Source organism: Salvelinus namaycush, chromosome 14 (assembly GCF_016432855.1).
Source record: "Salvelinus namaycush isolate Seneca chromosome 14, SaNama_1.0, whole genome shotgun sequence".
NCBI classification, from domain to species: domain Eukaryota; kingdom Metazoa; phylum Chordata; class Actinopteri; order Salmoniformes; family Salmonidae; genus Salvelinus; species Salvelinus namaycush.
Genome location: NC_052320.1, coordinates 34,042,129 through 34,056,399, shown reverse-complemented (window position 1 = coordinate 34,056,399; position 14,271 = coordinate 34,042,129). Strand labels below are relative to the sequence as shown.

General features: G+C 43.0%; 1 protein-coding gene across 4 annotated transcripts; it reads right to left on the bottom strand.

The window, feature by feature from the left end:
* Nucleotides 1-1,104: 1,104 nt before the first annotated feature.
* Nucleotides 1,105-11,862, bottom strand: LOC120059422 (protein-L-isoaspartate O-methyltransferase domain-containing protein 2-like). 4 transcript variants are annotated; one of them, XM_039008463.1, is made up of 7 exons: nucleotides 11,781-11,862; nucleotides 11,586-11,618; nucleotides 4,880-5,199; nucleotides 4,607-4,709; nucleotides 4,016-4,187; nucleotides 3,275-3,398; nucleotides 1,105-2,889 (listed from the first exon to the last, which is right to left on the bottom strand). In XM_039008463.1, the coding sequence occupies exons 3-7, from the start codon at nucleotides 5,184-5,186 to the stop codon at nucleotides 2,459-2,461; spliced, it is 1,137 nt and encodes a 378-aa protein (XP_038864391.1). In that variant the 5' UTR covers nucleotides 5,187-5,199; nucleotides 11,586-11,618; nucleotides 11,781-11,862; the 3' UTR covers nucleotides 1,105-2,458. The 4 variants fall into 4 exon arrangements, with proteins under 4 accessions (XP_038864391.1, XP_038864389.1, XP_038864388.1 ...); XM_039008461.1 differs by having other exon boundaries at nucleotides 11,711-11,837; XM_039008460.1 differs by lacking the exon at nucleotides 11,586-11,618 and having other exon boundaries at nucleotides 11,781-11,857.
* Between the last annotated feature and the right edge of the window lie 2,409 nt (nucleotides 11,863-14,271).

The following is a 14,271-nucleotide window of genomic DNA, read 5'->3' as shown; positions in this document are numbered from 1 at the left end:
CTCATTCAGGATTATCTGTAGTCAATGGTAGCATCCACAATGTAGAAGGGTTCAGAAAAATATATTCTTTACTCTGACTCAAATGACGATACATTATTTACCATTCATTTCTATTGGGCACAAAATAAACTGAAACACTGCAAATGAGGCCAACAAGTTTGTAGAGTCACAGCTTGATGTAATCATTGTGTGCTAGGAATATGGGACCAAATACTAAACTTTTGACTGTTTAATACACAAGTGAATGTCCTAATACTTTTGGTTCTCTAAAATGGGGGGGACTATGTACAAAAAGTGCTTTAATTTCTCAACCGTTCACCCGATATGGATGAAAATACCTTCAAATTAAAGCCGACAACCCGCACCTTAACCTCAATGTACACTACATACCAAAAGAATGTGGACACCTGCTTGTCGAACATCTCATCCAAAATCATGGGAGTTAATGTGGAGTTGATACACTTTTGCTGCTATAACAGCCTCCACTATTCTGGGAAGGCTTTCTACTAGATGTTTGAACGTTGCTGCGGGGACTTGCTTCCATTCAGCCACAAGAACATTAATGAGGTTGGGCGATTAGGGCTGGCTCGCAGTCGGCGTTTCAATGTATCCCAAAGGTGTTCGTTGGGGTTGTCAGGGCTCTTCCACACCGATCTCGACAAACCATTTCTGTACGGATCTCGCTTTGTGCATTGGGGCATTGTCATGCTGATACGGGAAAGAGCCTTCCCCAAACTGTTGCCACAAAGTTGGAAGCACAGAATCGTCTAAAATGTCATTGTATGCTGTAGCGTTAAGATTTCCCTTCACTGGATCTAAGGGGCCTAGCCCGAACCATGAAAAACAGCCCCAGACTGTTATTCCTCCTCCACCAAACTTTACAGTTGGCACTATGAATTGGGGCAGGTAGCGTTCTCCTGGCATTTTCCAACCCAGATTTGTCAGTTGGACTGCCAGATGGTGAAGTGTGATTCATCACTTTAGAGAACGCGTTCCACTGCTCCAGAGTCCAATGGCGGCGAGCTTCACACCACTCCAGCCGACGCTTGATTGCACATGGTTAGCTTAGGCTTGTGTGTGGCTGCTCAGCCATGGAAACCCATTTCATGAAGCTCCCGACGAACAGTTATTGTGCTGACGTTGTTTCCTGAGGTAGTTTGGAACTCGGTACTGAGTGTTGTAACCGAGGAGACGATTTTTATACGCTACTTGTTTCAGTACTCGGCGGGCCCGTTCTGAGAGCTTTTCTACACCTGTCAGCAACGGGTGTGGCTGAAATACCCAAATCCACTAATTTGAAGGGGTGTCCACATACTTTTGTATATATAGTGTAAAAATTTTAATCCAAAGTGCTGGAGTACAGAGACAAAATAATGTATCACTGTCCAAATACCTTTGGACCTCACTGTACATTATTTACTACTTTAATTACAGATCTGCTTTGAGAACCTAATAGTAAATAGCTTTCCCACACTCACTTTCTACCCCTAATCCAAAGGTGTTCTTACGGTCCAAAGGCATTTGCAGTCTCCCATTATTTGATGTTGAAGAAATAAGAATTCACAAAACGAGAGTGAATTCGGGTAATGCTGTTTGTCAATGTGGTAATTTCTTTGCTATACTGTGTAAAAATGTGTTAATATACTTGTTTCGTGCCTGTAGCCCTCTTGACATTTGCCTTAACAGAAATGGTCTCTTCAGTTAAATTACTTTTATTTGTCACCCCTGCTCTCAACAAGTATATTCAATGCAGAGCACAGTAAGATATGAGAAGATCTTACAGATGTGAACACAGAATGAGCAAATATTTCCACACCATTTGGGGCTTTCAGTTCTTGTAAGTTGATCTCAAAAGCTCCCCTGAATTGTTCAGTCACAGTCAAAATCATCATTCTCAGAAAAATCACATTTACAAAATTCAAAGAGGGTGGAAAGAAGGTCTTCGAGACTGGGTGCCAGTGTCAGGCACGAGACAAGATACCCCAAAAGAGGGGGAGATAAAGTTCATGGGTGGGGCATTGAGTGAGATGAGTCTAGTGTTCAGAGGGGTTATTGGAATAGTCCTAGGGGGCTGCTGGTGGTGGTGAGGGCTTCTGGGGGTAGGGGTGACCCTAAGGAAGCTCCCAAACCCTAAATCCTTGTTTTTCCAACCTCGACCTCTACCCCTTAAGCACCTCTGTAGATTAGATAGGCGTACCTAGGCTATCGGGAAAGGGGGAGATGGAGCTATTACCATATTGCTTCTACTTATCCAATTCTTCTAGTTATTCACTTCAACATGAAGTTTCTAGGGCTTACATTTTGAATTCGGATGGGAACTCATTTTAGCCATTCCCGTGGAGTTATCAGCCTATTCCTTACACATTAATTACTTTTGTATACATAAAGGGGAGTCAAGAGCATAGGGATGGTAACAAGTTAGAGAATGGGAGCACAGCTTCTTGTCTCCTGTCCCTCTCTACTTCTCTCTGTAGTGGAGCATGTACATCTTCAGAGGCTCAGGGAGCGGCAGGCCCAGGATCCTTTCTCTTAGCAGGTTCACTGGAGCCTCATGTAGAAGGGCACCGCCCTCCCTACTCTCCTCCCCCTCTTCCTCCTGCTCCTCCTCTTCCTCAGGTTCTCCTAGAATCCTGCAGTTCCCCTCTTCTTCCTCCTCTTCTGTGTCTGAGCGGTTGTTGTCGTCCATCGGCCCAGGGATGAGGCGGCTCATGAATACGTAGCGGTTGGAAAGCAGGGTGGAGCCACAGTGTTGGGCCCGCCGGAGCTGCTCCCCGTTGTGGGCCAACCTCCTCCTGGGCAACGGCCCTGGCCCCGCCACTGTCTTCTTTAACGTCAGACGGATAGAGATGCGAGCCAAGTCCTGCAGAGTCCGCACCTCAAACATGGTCGCTGAGGAGGTACACACAAATGACAACAGGAAACCATTTCACACTCTCCCACATAGTAAGTGATGGAAGTTCTGCCTTCCCATTTTGTAACTAGTCCAACATGCATTTGAGACAACATAGTGTTCAACAACTGTCACCTCCCCCAGTGGTTCTGAGTCTCCAGGGCCTGTTTTCACAAAGCCTCAGAGTAGGATAGCTGATCTAGAATCAGGTCCCCCCCTGTCATTTATTATAATCTAAAAGGCCAAATTTATCCTAGATATGCACCTACTCTGAGATGCTTTGCGAATACCGGCCCAGATCTCCGATAGGGTTATTCATCACACAAAGGCTCACTTGGAAAACAACCTCTGTTACATAGACAGATGTGCTAGTACAGTACTTACGTAAAGGCACTGCTTTGGGTTTACTGTTATCTCTGTGTTTGGGCAACACCAGTGGGGCAAAGGACACAGCAATGATGTTTTTGGTCTCCCAGCTGTTGTAGCCTGTTCGAGTGATCTTGGTCAACTAAGTAGAGAGGAAGGGCAATAATATGTTTGTGTACTGGAGTTTTTTTTTGTAGTAAGCAGTAGTTAAGAAATATGTATTTATATACAGATCTTTCTCTAAACCCAAGTCACAAGTGGAGCACAGAGCATTAGCTACACACAAAAGAAATGAGTATCAAAATGTCTCAATGTGTATAGAAGGTATACAAACAATTTCTAGGAGCGGGACCAAGAAAGATGAGACAACAAAGTCTACAACGGAGTTGTATAACAGGGAAGATGACACCACAAGACACCAGAATATATCAAAGTGCTAGAAATAGCACTGGGTTAAGAGGGGAGTTTATCTGAGTTTATTCTGGTTTTAAAAGTGGCCATGTCTTTACAGTCACAATTTAGTCTTGTGAAACCATCCTGACTGCTACGTTCACCATTCTGTTTCACTTCACATTTTGTGTCTGTGTGTGGGTCACAGGAGGTTGGTGGCACCTTAACTGGAGAGGACGGGCTCGTGTTAATGGCTGGAGTGGAGTTCCATGTGTTTGATACCATTTTATTCGCTCCATTTCAGACATTATTATGAGCCGTCCTTCCCTCAGCAGCCACCACTGGGGGTGTTCATGTGCGAGCGCTGACCTTCTCCTCCAATGGCAGCACTAGGATTCCCTCCACTTTGAGCAGGTTCTTCATGTAGTCTTCCTGCTCCTGCTGCACCCCAGCTCCACAATACACCCTGTCATACTGACCACTCTCTGGGGCTATCTCCAGACAGTTCCCCATCACGAAGCAGGGCTCACAGAACTCAAACCTACACACACACACACACACACACACCCCTATAATTCCCCCATTCCAGAGCCACGTCTGATGTTTCTTGGATACCTGTAGCACTCCCGACACAGTTTCATCAGAGAATCAGCCTACCCACCATAACTGCAGTATGTTATCTTACTAGCTTGTTACAGAATAATTCTGTTTAACTGGATCCTCCTGATAACTTCTATAACTCTGGTATAATGCCATTTAACTGGATTCTCCTGATATGCCAGAGTTATAGAAGCTATCAGGATAATCCAGTTAAATGGCATTAAACCAGAGTTATAGCCATTTAACTGGATTCTCTTGATAGCTCCTATAACTCTGGTATAATGCCAATTAACTGAATTCTCCTGATAGCTCATAACTGGTATAATTCCTACATTGTCATTTTCATCATGAAACTCCTACCTGTCGAAGCTGTCGCTGGTCTTGATGAAAAACTCCAGTTTCTGGTATGCATACTCAATGACATCTTGGTGCAGCTCCACCCCATGGTTCACTCCAAATGGACCTACAGTAAAGGGGAGAAACAAGGTGTGAGTACATTTGCACTTTCCATCTTATTTTCCATTTTCTTATGTAAAGCAATGGTAAAAATGATTTTTAAGCCACTCTTGCCCTTATAAAATTGTTTTATTTTGTTTCACCTGGCCAGGTGAGGTTTGTGCCATCCTGACTCACCCAGTATGAGTCCCACCATAGTGCTGAGGTAGCCCGTACCACTGCCCAGATTGAGGAAGGACAGGCCAGGCTGGAGATCCAAGGCCTCCATCACCTCGGAGTAGATGCAGGGTGCTGAGAGGTGGATGTTGCCGTGCCTCCAGGCCAGGTCCTTGTAGGCACTGTCTCTGAACTCTTCCAGATAGTAGTCGGCCCTGTCTATGGCCCTAAAGGCCTGCTCCACCAGGTCCGAGCGGATGTACTGAGCCTCCTTCAGGTTGTCAATCAACTCATCGTTATCCTCCCCCGCACTCACGGCTCCTCCCATCCTCACGGACTCGCTGAGAAAGAGAGATGAGGATAGAGTCAGACAAAAAGGTGTCTAAAAATATTGATCTATTGATTCAGATTGATTCATCCCCCTCAAAGACTGTTCACTGTTACCATCTTGCAAACGGTATCGGAACATCGGGTCACAGGGCAAAAGGCTCCGAGACAGCTTCAACCACCAGGCAATCACTGCTGAACAGCTAACCCTTGCCGTCTACCTGCTCAGACCTGCTCCTGAGAGATTATTTGTACCTCAGAGACTATCCACACTTTACAGACTATATGCACTGACTCTCATACACATACAACCCTTACACACACATACTCACACAGTCAACACTGCTGTTCTATTATATACTATTTATTCAACTGTGCGAACAGGACACTATCCAACTTATATCTGTAAAAAGTCATACTTGACAAAGGACGTTCATAATTTACAGTGCATTCGGAAAGTATTCACACCCCTTGACTTTTCACATTGTTACGTTACAGCCTTATACTAAACAGGTTCACAAATGTTTGCTAATTTATATAAAAAAACTGATATTACATTTACATAACTATTCAAAGCCTTTCCTCTGTACTTCTTTGAAGCACCTTTGGCAGCAATTTCAGGCTTGAGTCTTAGATATGACGCTATAAGCTTGGCACACTGGTATTTGGGGAGTTTCTCCCATTCTTCTCTGCAGATCCTCTCAAGCTCTGTCAGGTTGGATGGGGAGCGTTGCTAGACATCTATTTCAGGTCTCTCTTCAAGAGACTTGAAGACCTCAGCCCCAGTCTGAGGTCCTGAGCGCAAACATCCGCACAGCATGATGCTGCCACCGCCATGCTTCACCGTAGGGATGGTGCCAGGTTTCTTCCAGACATGACACTTGGCATTCAGGCCAACGAGTTCAATCTTGTTTTCATCAGACCAGAGAATCTTGTTTCTCATGGTCTGAGAGTCCTTTAGGTGCCTCTTGGCAAACTCAAAGCGGGCTGTCATGTGCCTTTTACTGAGGAGTGGCTTCCGTCTGGCCACTCAACCATAAAGGCCTGATTGGTGGAATGCTGCAGAGATGGTTGTCCGTCTGGAAGGTTATCACACGGCACTGGTTCGAATTCCCGAGCCGACTAGGTCAGCATCCCGGAGTTGCCTCTTCACTGTTGACGTTGAGACTGGTGTTTTGCGGGTACTATTTAATGAAGCTGCCAGTTGAGGACTTGTGGGGCGTCTGTTTCTCACACTAGACTTTAATGTACTTGTCCTCTTGCTCAGTTGTGCACCGGGGCCTCCCACTCCCCTTTCTATTCTACCCCTTTCTAGCCAGTTTGCGATGTTCTGTGAAGGGAGTAGTACACAGCGTTGTATGAGATCTTCAGTTTCTTGGCAATTTCTCGCATGGATTAGCCTAAATTTCTCAGAACAAGAATAGACTGAGGAGTTTCAGAAGAAAGTTCTTTGTTTCTGGCCATTGTGAGCCTGTAATCGAACCCACAAATGCTGATGCTCCAGATACTCAACTAGTCGAAAGAAGTCCAGTTTTATTGCTTCTTTATCAAAACAACAGGTTTCAACTATGCTAACATAATTGCAAAAGGGTTTCTTAATGTTCAATTACCCTATTAAAATGGTAAACTTGGATTAGCTAACACAACGTGCAATTGGAACACATGAGTGATGGTTGCTGATAATGGGCCTCTGTACGCCTATGTAGATATTCCATAATTATTTTATTTTAAATCAGCCGTTTCCAGCTACAATAGTAATTTACAACATTTACAATGTCTATACTGTATTTCTGATCAATTTGATGTTATTTTAATGAACAAAAAAATGTGCTTTTCTTTCAAAAACAAGGAAATGTCAAAGTGACCCCAAACTTTTGAACGGTAGTGTATACAAGTTACAGTACATTTGTTTGTTTTTTGATGTGAATAACAACCTAAGTGAAGCAGCTATCATTAACTGTGACATCCAGTCTCAGACACTGCAGTCTAGCCTGAATCACATAGGATGCATTGTCACGTTAGCTCCTGATTGGATTACCTGAGGTACGTGAAAGCACAGGTGGCCACTCTTTAACCTTCTCCGCAATTAATGGTAATTGGGTCTTCGGTCTCGACCCCGCCCTGTGCAACTGGGTCCTGGACTTCCTGACGGGCTGCCCCCAGGTGATGAGGGTAGGTAACAACATCTCCACCCCGTTGATCCCCAACACTGGGGCCCCACAAGGGTGCGTTCTCAGCCCTCTCCTGTACTCCCTGTTCACCCATGACTGCGTGGCCGTGCACGCCTCCAACTCAATCATCAAGTTTGCAGACGACACTACAGTGCTAGGCTTGATTACCAACAACGACGAGACGGCCTACAGGGAGGAGGTGAGGTCACTCGGAGTGTAGTGTCAGGAAAATAACCTCACACTCAATGTCAACAAAACAAAGGAGATGATTGTGGACTTCAGGAAACAGCAGAGGGAGCAGCCCCCTATCCACATAGACGGGACAGTAGTGGAGAGGGTGGAACGTTTTAAGTTCCTCGGCATACACATCATGGACAAACTGAAATGGTCCACCCACACAGACAGCGTGGTGAAGAAGGCGCAGCAGCGCCTCTTCAACCTCAGGAGGCTGAAGAAATTCTGCTTGTCACCAAAACACTCACAAACTTTTACAGATGCACAATCAAGAGCATGCTGTCGGGCTGTATCACCGCCTGGTACGGAACTACTCCGCCCTCAACCGCAAGGCTCTCCAGAGGGTAGTGCAGTCTGTACAACGCATCCCCGGGGGCAAACTACCTGCCCTCCAGGACACCTACACCACCCGATGTCACAGGAAAGCCAAAAAGATCATCAAGGACAACAACCACCCGAGCCACTGCCTGTTCACCCTGCTAGCATTCCTTTACACTTGTGTGTATAAGGTAGTTGTTGTGAAATTGTTAGGTTAGATTACTTGTTAGATATTACTGCATGGTCGGAACTAGAAGCACAAGCATTTCGCTACACTCGCATTAACATCTGCTAACCATGTGTATGTGACAAATAAAATTTGATTTCTTAATTGGAAGAGAAAGTGTTACCTCAGGTTTCCTTGACGTCCCTCTGGTAAAGTAGAATGTGTTGCCAACAATGGCTTTCGCAACAGATTGATGAGAAGGATTTTAGATATTAACTAAGCTTAGTATTTCAGTCTTGTTGGATCCTCTGGGGACACAATGCACCTTTTACTTGGTAACACTTTACATGTAGATTTTTCTTGTGCAATTAAATTGTAAACACACACACACACACACAGTACCAGTCAAAGGTTTGGACACACCTACTCATTCAAGGGTTTTTCTTTATTTGTACTATTTTCTACATTGTAGAATAATAGTGAAGACATCAAAACTATGAAATAACACATATGGAATCATGTAGTAACGAATAAAAAAGTGTTAAATCAAAATATATTTTAGATTCTTCACCCTGTGCCTTGATGATAGCTTTGCACACTCTTGGCATTCTCTCAACCAACATCGCCTGGAATGCTTTTCCAACAGTCTTGAAGGAGTTCCCACATATGCTAAGCACTTGTTGGCTGCTTTTCCTTCACTCTGCAGTCCAACTCATCCCAAATCATCTCAATTGGGTTGAGGTCAGGTGATTGTGGAGGCCAGGTCATCTGATGCAGCACTCCATCCCTCTCCTTGGTCAAATAGCCCTGACACAGTCTTGAGGTGTGTTTTGGGTCATTGTTCTGAAGAAAAACAAATGATAGTCGCACTAAGCCCAAACCAGATGGGATGGCGTATCGCTGCAGAATGCTGTGGTAGCCATGCTGGTTAAGTGTGCCTTGAATTCTAAATAAATCCCCAACAGTGTCACCAGCAAAGCACCATCACACCTCCTCCTCCATGCTTCACGTTGGGAACCACACATGCGGAGATTATCCCTTCACTTACTCTGCGTCCCACAAAGACACGGTGGTTGGAACCAAAAAATCTCAAATTTGGACTCATCAGACCAAAGGACAGATTTCCACCGGTCTAATGTCCATTGCTCGTGTTTCTTGGCCCAAGCAAGTCTCTTCTTATTATTGGTGTCCTTCAGTAGTGGTTTCTTTGCAGCAATTCGACCGCGAAGGCCTGATTCATGCATTCTCCTCTGAACAGTTGATGTTGAGATGTGTCAGTTACTTGAACTCTGAAGCATTTATTTGGGCTGCAAATTCTGAGGCTGGTAACTCTAATGAACTTATCCTCTGCAGCAGAGGTAACTCTGGGTCTTCCTTTTCTGTGGCGGTCCTCATGAGAGCCAGTTTCATCACAGTGCTTGATGCTTTTTGCGACTGCAATTGAAGAAACGTTTAAAGTTCTTGACATTTTCCAGATTGACTGACCTTCATGTCTTAAAGTAACGATGGACTGTCGTTTCTCTTTTCTTATTTGAGCTGTTCTTGCCGTAATATGGACTTGGTCTTTTACCAAATAGGGCTATCTTCTGTATACCACCCCTACCTTGTCAAAATACAACTGATGGGCTAAAATGCATTAAGGAAATAAATTCCACAAATTAACAAGACACACCTGTTAATTGAAATGCATTCCAGGTGCCTACCTCATGAAGCTGGTTGAGAGAATGCCTAGAGTGTGCAAAGCTGTCATCAAGGCAAAGGGTGGTTACTTTGAAGAATCTCAAATATAAAATATATTTTGATTTGTTTAACACCTTTTTGGTTATTACGTGATTCCATATGGGTTATTTCATTGTTTGTCCTCACCATTATTCTGCAATGTAGAAAATAGTAAAAATAAAGAAGAACCCTTGAATGAGTAGGTGTGTCCAAACTTTTGACTTGTACTGTATATACATATGTACATACATATGTACAGTGGAAGTCGGAAGTTTACATACACTTTAGCCAAATACATTTAAACTCAGTTTTTCACCATCCCTGACATTTAATCCCAGTTAGGATCACCACTTTATTTTAAGAATACGAAATGTCAGAATAATAGTAGAGAGAATGATTTATTTCAGCTTATATTTCTTTCATCACATTCTCAGTGGGTCAGAGGTTTACATACACTCAATAAGTATTTGGTAGCATTGCCTTTAAATTGTTTAATTTGGGTCAAACGTTTCAGGTAGCCTTCCACAAGCTACCCACAATAAATTGGGTTCATTTTGGCCCATTCCTCCTGACAGAGCTGGTGTAACTGAGTCAGATTTGTAGGCCTCCTTGCTCGCACAAGTTTTTTCAGTTCTGCCCACAACATTTCTATAGGTTTGAGGTCAGGGCATTGTGATGGCCACTCCAATACCTTGACTTTGTTGTCCTTGAGTTCTAGTTGGAGAAAGAATGAGCTTTGAACATGTCATTTTGGTTCTGAAGGTGTGTGTAAAAGACAGGCCTGTTTTAGAACCTCTTTCTTCGGGCCTTTAATGAAGTTCTTATATAACAAACCAGTCAAATAAACTCGTATTGTGTTCTGCTTTCACAAGTAGCCGGGCGGTGTCACTGCCACAGCACACGATAATCCTAGTGATGGTGGAGACGCCTTCTTTGTAACTGCGGGAGTAGGCCGATTCGATTATGCTGAGCCGTGGGGCACCTATCTATGTCCCGTGACGTGCCGGGCAAAAGCGGTGAGGGAGGAGCGCCCTTCTGAAATCGAACACCAATGCCGCGTTCATCTGCTAGTCGGTACTAGAAAGCTGAAATGTTCGATTTGCTGAATAGTTGAAGGTGGCACGTGTATAACTAGAACCAGTTAGAAAATCAAAATGTCAGATTTTCCTAATTCTGACTAGCAGATGAACGCGGTATAATCTCGGACGCTCGGTCATGTTGTCAACAAGAAAACATGGTGTATCATCCAGAAATACACCTCTTTACCGTGTAATATACCTTTGCATTTTCAAACTAGTTTCATTGTAAGGCAGATGGGGCGTTTATATCAAAAGCAATAATTTGTGCATGTGAGAACACAGAATCCTAGTCGTTACACAACGTGATTAATTACATCACTTTTGTTTTGAACCGATTTCGCCGTGTGCTTTGAACCAGGTACCTGGCTCACACCCAGGAGGCAGCCCGGTTCCAAAACAAATGCCACTACTTTCACCCAATGAAAAACACGCCTAACAGGACGCCCGGACCAGATAATCGAATCCTCTCAGTGATGCATATTTCCCACCAATCAACGCACACACAAAATACAGCTGCGCCACTGAATAACAAAACAGTATGTGTTTACATAAACTGCAGCCAACATTTGGGTAAGCATTTGTTGCGCATTCATAGTGTTTTTCTTAATCTTCTTTCAAATAGTTTGATATTGGAATTTGATATTTAACAACCAAACAAAACATGTTATCGAACTACTGCTTCAACGCGAGATACATAAATAAATATGCATCACCTTAATCTCTGTTGATATCGTCAACGAAGCGCTCTGCAGGGGTACACGGGAGAGAAGATAAATTATTGTCTGGCTGGAGCTAACAAAGACACTCGCCATAAGAAATACGAAGCAGCGGTCTTTACCTTATGGATGTGACGGTTAATTGACGCTGCTTTATAGTGTCAATTGTATTTCGAAAAAATATGTTGTTACCTTCTCGTTTTCCCCCATAAACATTCAATAGATGTCGCCACAATTCTGGACGTAAACATTGACCAGCTGACACTGACGTCACACAAACACCAAACTGTGATCAGTCAGTACCCCGGTGGAGAGGGAGAGTTGTACTCATCTTGCATTGGCCGAAATGTTACATCTCCAATGGAGATTGGAGATTATTTTAAAAAATGATTTTCAATTGGATATTCGGTGTAGCCAATAGCTGTTAGACAAAGAGTGACATGACTATGATAATGATACATTCTGAATCAGGGGGGGGGGGGGGGGGGTGTACAAAAATCCACTGTTTATATATATCTATTATTATTATAATATTTTTTTAGCATTTAATCTTCAATAGCTCTTAGGCAAAGCAGGATGAACAAAAATCATTTTGTTGTTGTTGAAATTGTGATTTTATTTTTAGTGGGGCTTTCAAACTTCAATAGCTCTTGCCATGACTATGAAAATGATATATTCTGAATCTGGGGAGGATGGACAAAAATGCACTTTTTCATTTTTTTGCTTTCAATCTTCAATAGCTCTTACACAAAGTGTCCATCCTCCACTGATGCAGAATATCTCATTTTCATAGTCATGGCATGCTTTGCCTAAGAGCTATTGAAGAATGAAATCTGAGATCTTATTTAAAAATAGTTTTAAAAAAGGAACAAAAAAAGGTGTGGATATTTCTCCATCCACCCCTGATTCAGAATATACCATCTTCATAGTTATGGCATGCTTGGTTCAATAGCTATTGACGAGAGTAAACGAAATATCCACAAACATCCGATATGAAACAAATTTGACCTAGTTTAGAAATTAGGCTTTGAATGCAATTTTGGAATATCACCCCAAAGCTTTTGAACTTGTTTGACATGAAACATAAAGCAGTATGTGGGCTGTACGCCTGTAATATGCCAATTGTAACCCTTATGCCTATATCATAGAAATCAATTGCTATTTGCATGTGAAATTATCATGGAATGCACTTCAGAACGTTTATTGAGATTTTGACTGGTGGACCCACTCTTTGATGGTAAACAAAACTCTAACAGTGTGGTAGTAATAGTATAGTCCAGCACATAGGTGAAATAATTGTTCCATTTTATGATGCAAGTATCAAACTTTGTACACTAATATTATATACCTTAAGGGACATTTAAAGGTTGGAGGCAGCCTGGGTGTCACGACTCCCACCGAAGGTGGTGTCACGACTCCCACCGAAGGTAGCTCCCCTGCCTGTTCGGGCGGCGCTCGGCGATCATCGTCGTCGGTCTACTAGCTGCCACCGATCCCCTTTTCCTTTTCTGTTTGTTATGTCTTATTGGTTGCACCTGTTTCGTGTTTTGAGTTTTGATTCGGGACTATTTAAGCCTGTAAGGCCCGCCTGCTTTGGTGCGGGCTTGTTTTCTGTTATTCGAGGTTTGTTGAGTGTTGTGCTCCCTGTCTGTTTGTGCCCAGTTTTGGGTTGGACACTTTTGATTATCGCCTGTTGTTTTGGGCGTTTATTTTGGATACAGCAATAAAGTTCGATTTCCCCCATTATCCTCTGCTCTCTGCGCTTGACTCCGCACTTACCACTCCTGGCTGTGTGACACTGGGAAGCCTGTCAGTCAATTGCTGACATCCGGATTTCCTATTAGAAGAAAATAGGGTAAAATCATTCCAAACAATATAAAAATTACTTTGTAATGTTATCTACCGACTAACTAAATCCTACAGATAATATAGACAATAATTCTGATCATAAAGTACTCAAGACTTTAATGGGGGTCCAATTGAGGTCATTTTGACCATAGTCCAGCGGCTACATGAAAACATTGTGGACTTTGAGATAGAGCCACCAAATTTCACATACAGCTAGGGCATGTCTAAATAAGTATTTTAGATTATAGTGCCATCACAGATTTTGTCCATTACACCCCCTGGAGGTCATTTCCAATATGGCTGCTGAAAAATATACTAAAAAACCCAATATAGGTAATTAGGCTCTGTTCAGAGAGCAAGCAGACAACAGAGACAGTGCCAAAGTTCACATATTTATTGAGGGCTTGTGGTTGGACATGGTAAAGTTGGATTTGTGTGTGGTTCTGCAACAAAGGAGAGACATTATAAGTAGGTTGCATAAATAAAAGGTAACGATCATAAGGATGAATCTATAAAACCAATATACCTTAAATAAGGACATTACATGACAACTAAATTATACATGGAAAATATGAAACAAACTTACTTTTAACTTGGACGCATACAACTGGAAAGAAACTTAGGAAAGTCTTGACAGGATTTAAATACATGAAAAACAAAAGCACCGCACACTGCTGTTCATGCTCCCAGGTGATATAATTGTTACGTTTCAACCCTTAGGTCTTCATCAGGCATCCATATCGCAGGTGGGGGTGGAAGGTCCTATATATAGGAGAGGTGCTCAGTGACATCACGTCCTGAAACAGGAGGTAAAAATATATTTTATCAGTTCACA

What these genes read in the sequence shown, in the direction of transcription:
- LOC120059422 (XM_039008460.1), bottom strand. Translation starts at nt 11,839, where the DNA reads ATGTTTACGTCCAGAATTGTGGCGACATCTATTGAATGTTTATGGGGG. An exon ending in TTATGGGGGAAAACGAGAAG is followed by an intron (nt 5,200 to 11,780) that starts GTAACAACATAT and finishes TCTCTTTCTCAG; the next exon opens with CGAGTCCGTGAGGATGGGAG. An exon ending in TGCTGCCATTGGAGGAGAAG is followed by an intron (nt 3,399 to 4,015) that starts GTCAGCGCTCGC and finishes CTCTCTACTTAG; the next exon opens with TTGACCAAGATCACTCGAAC.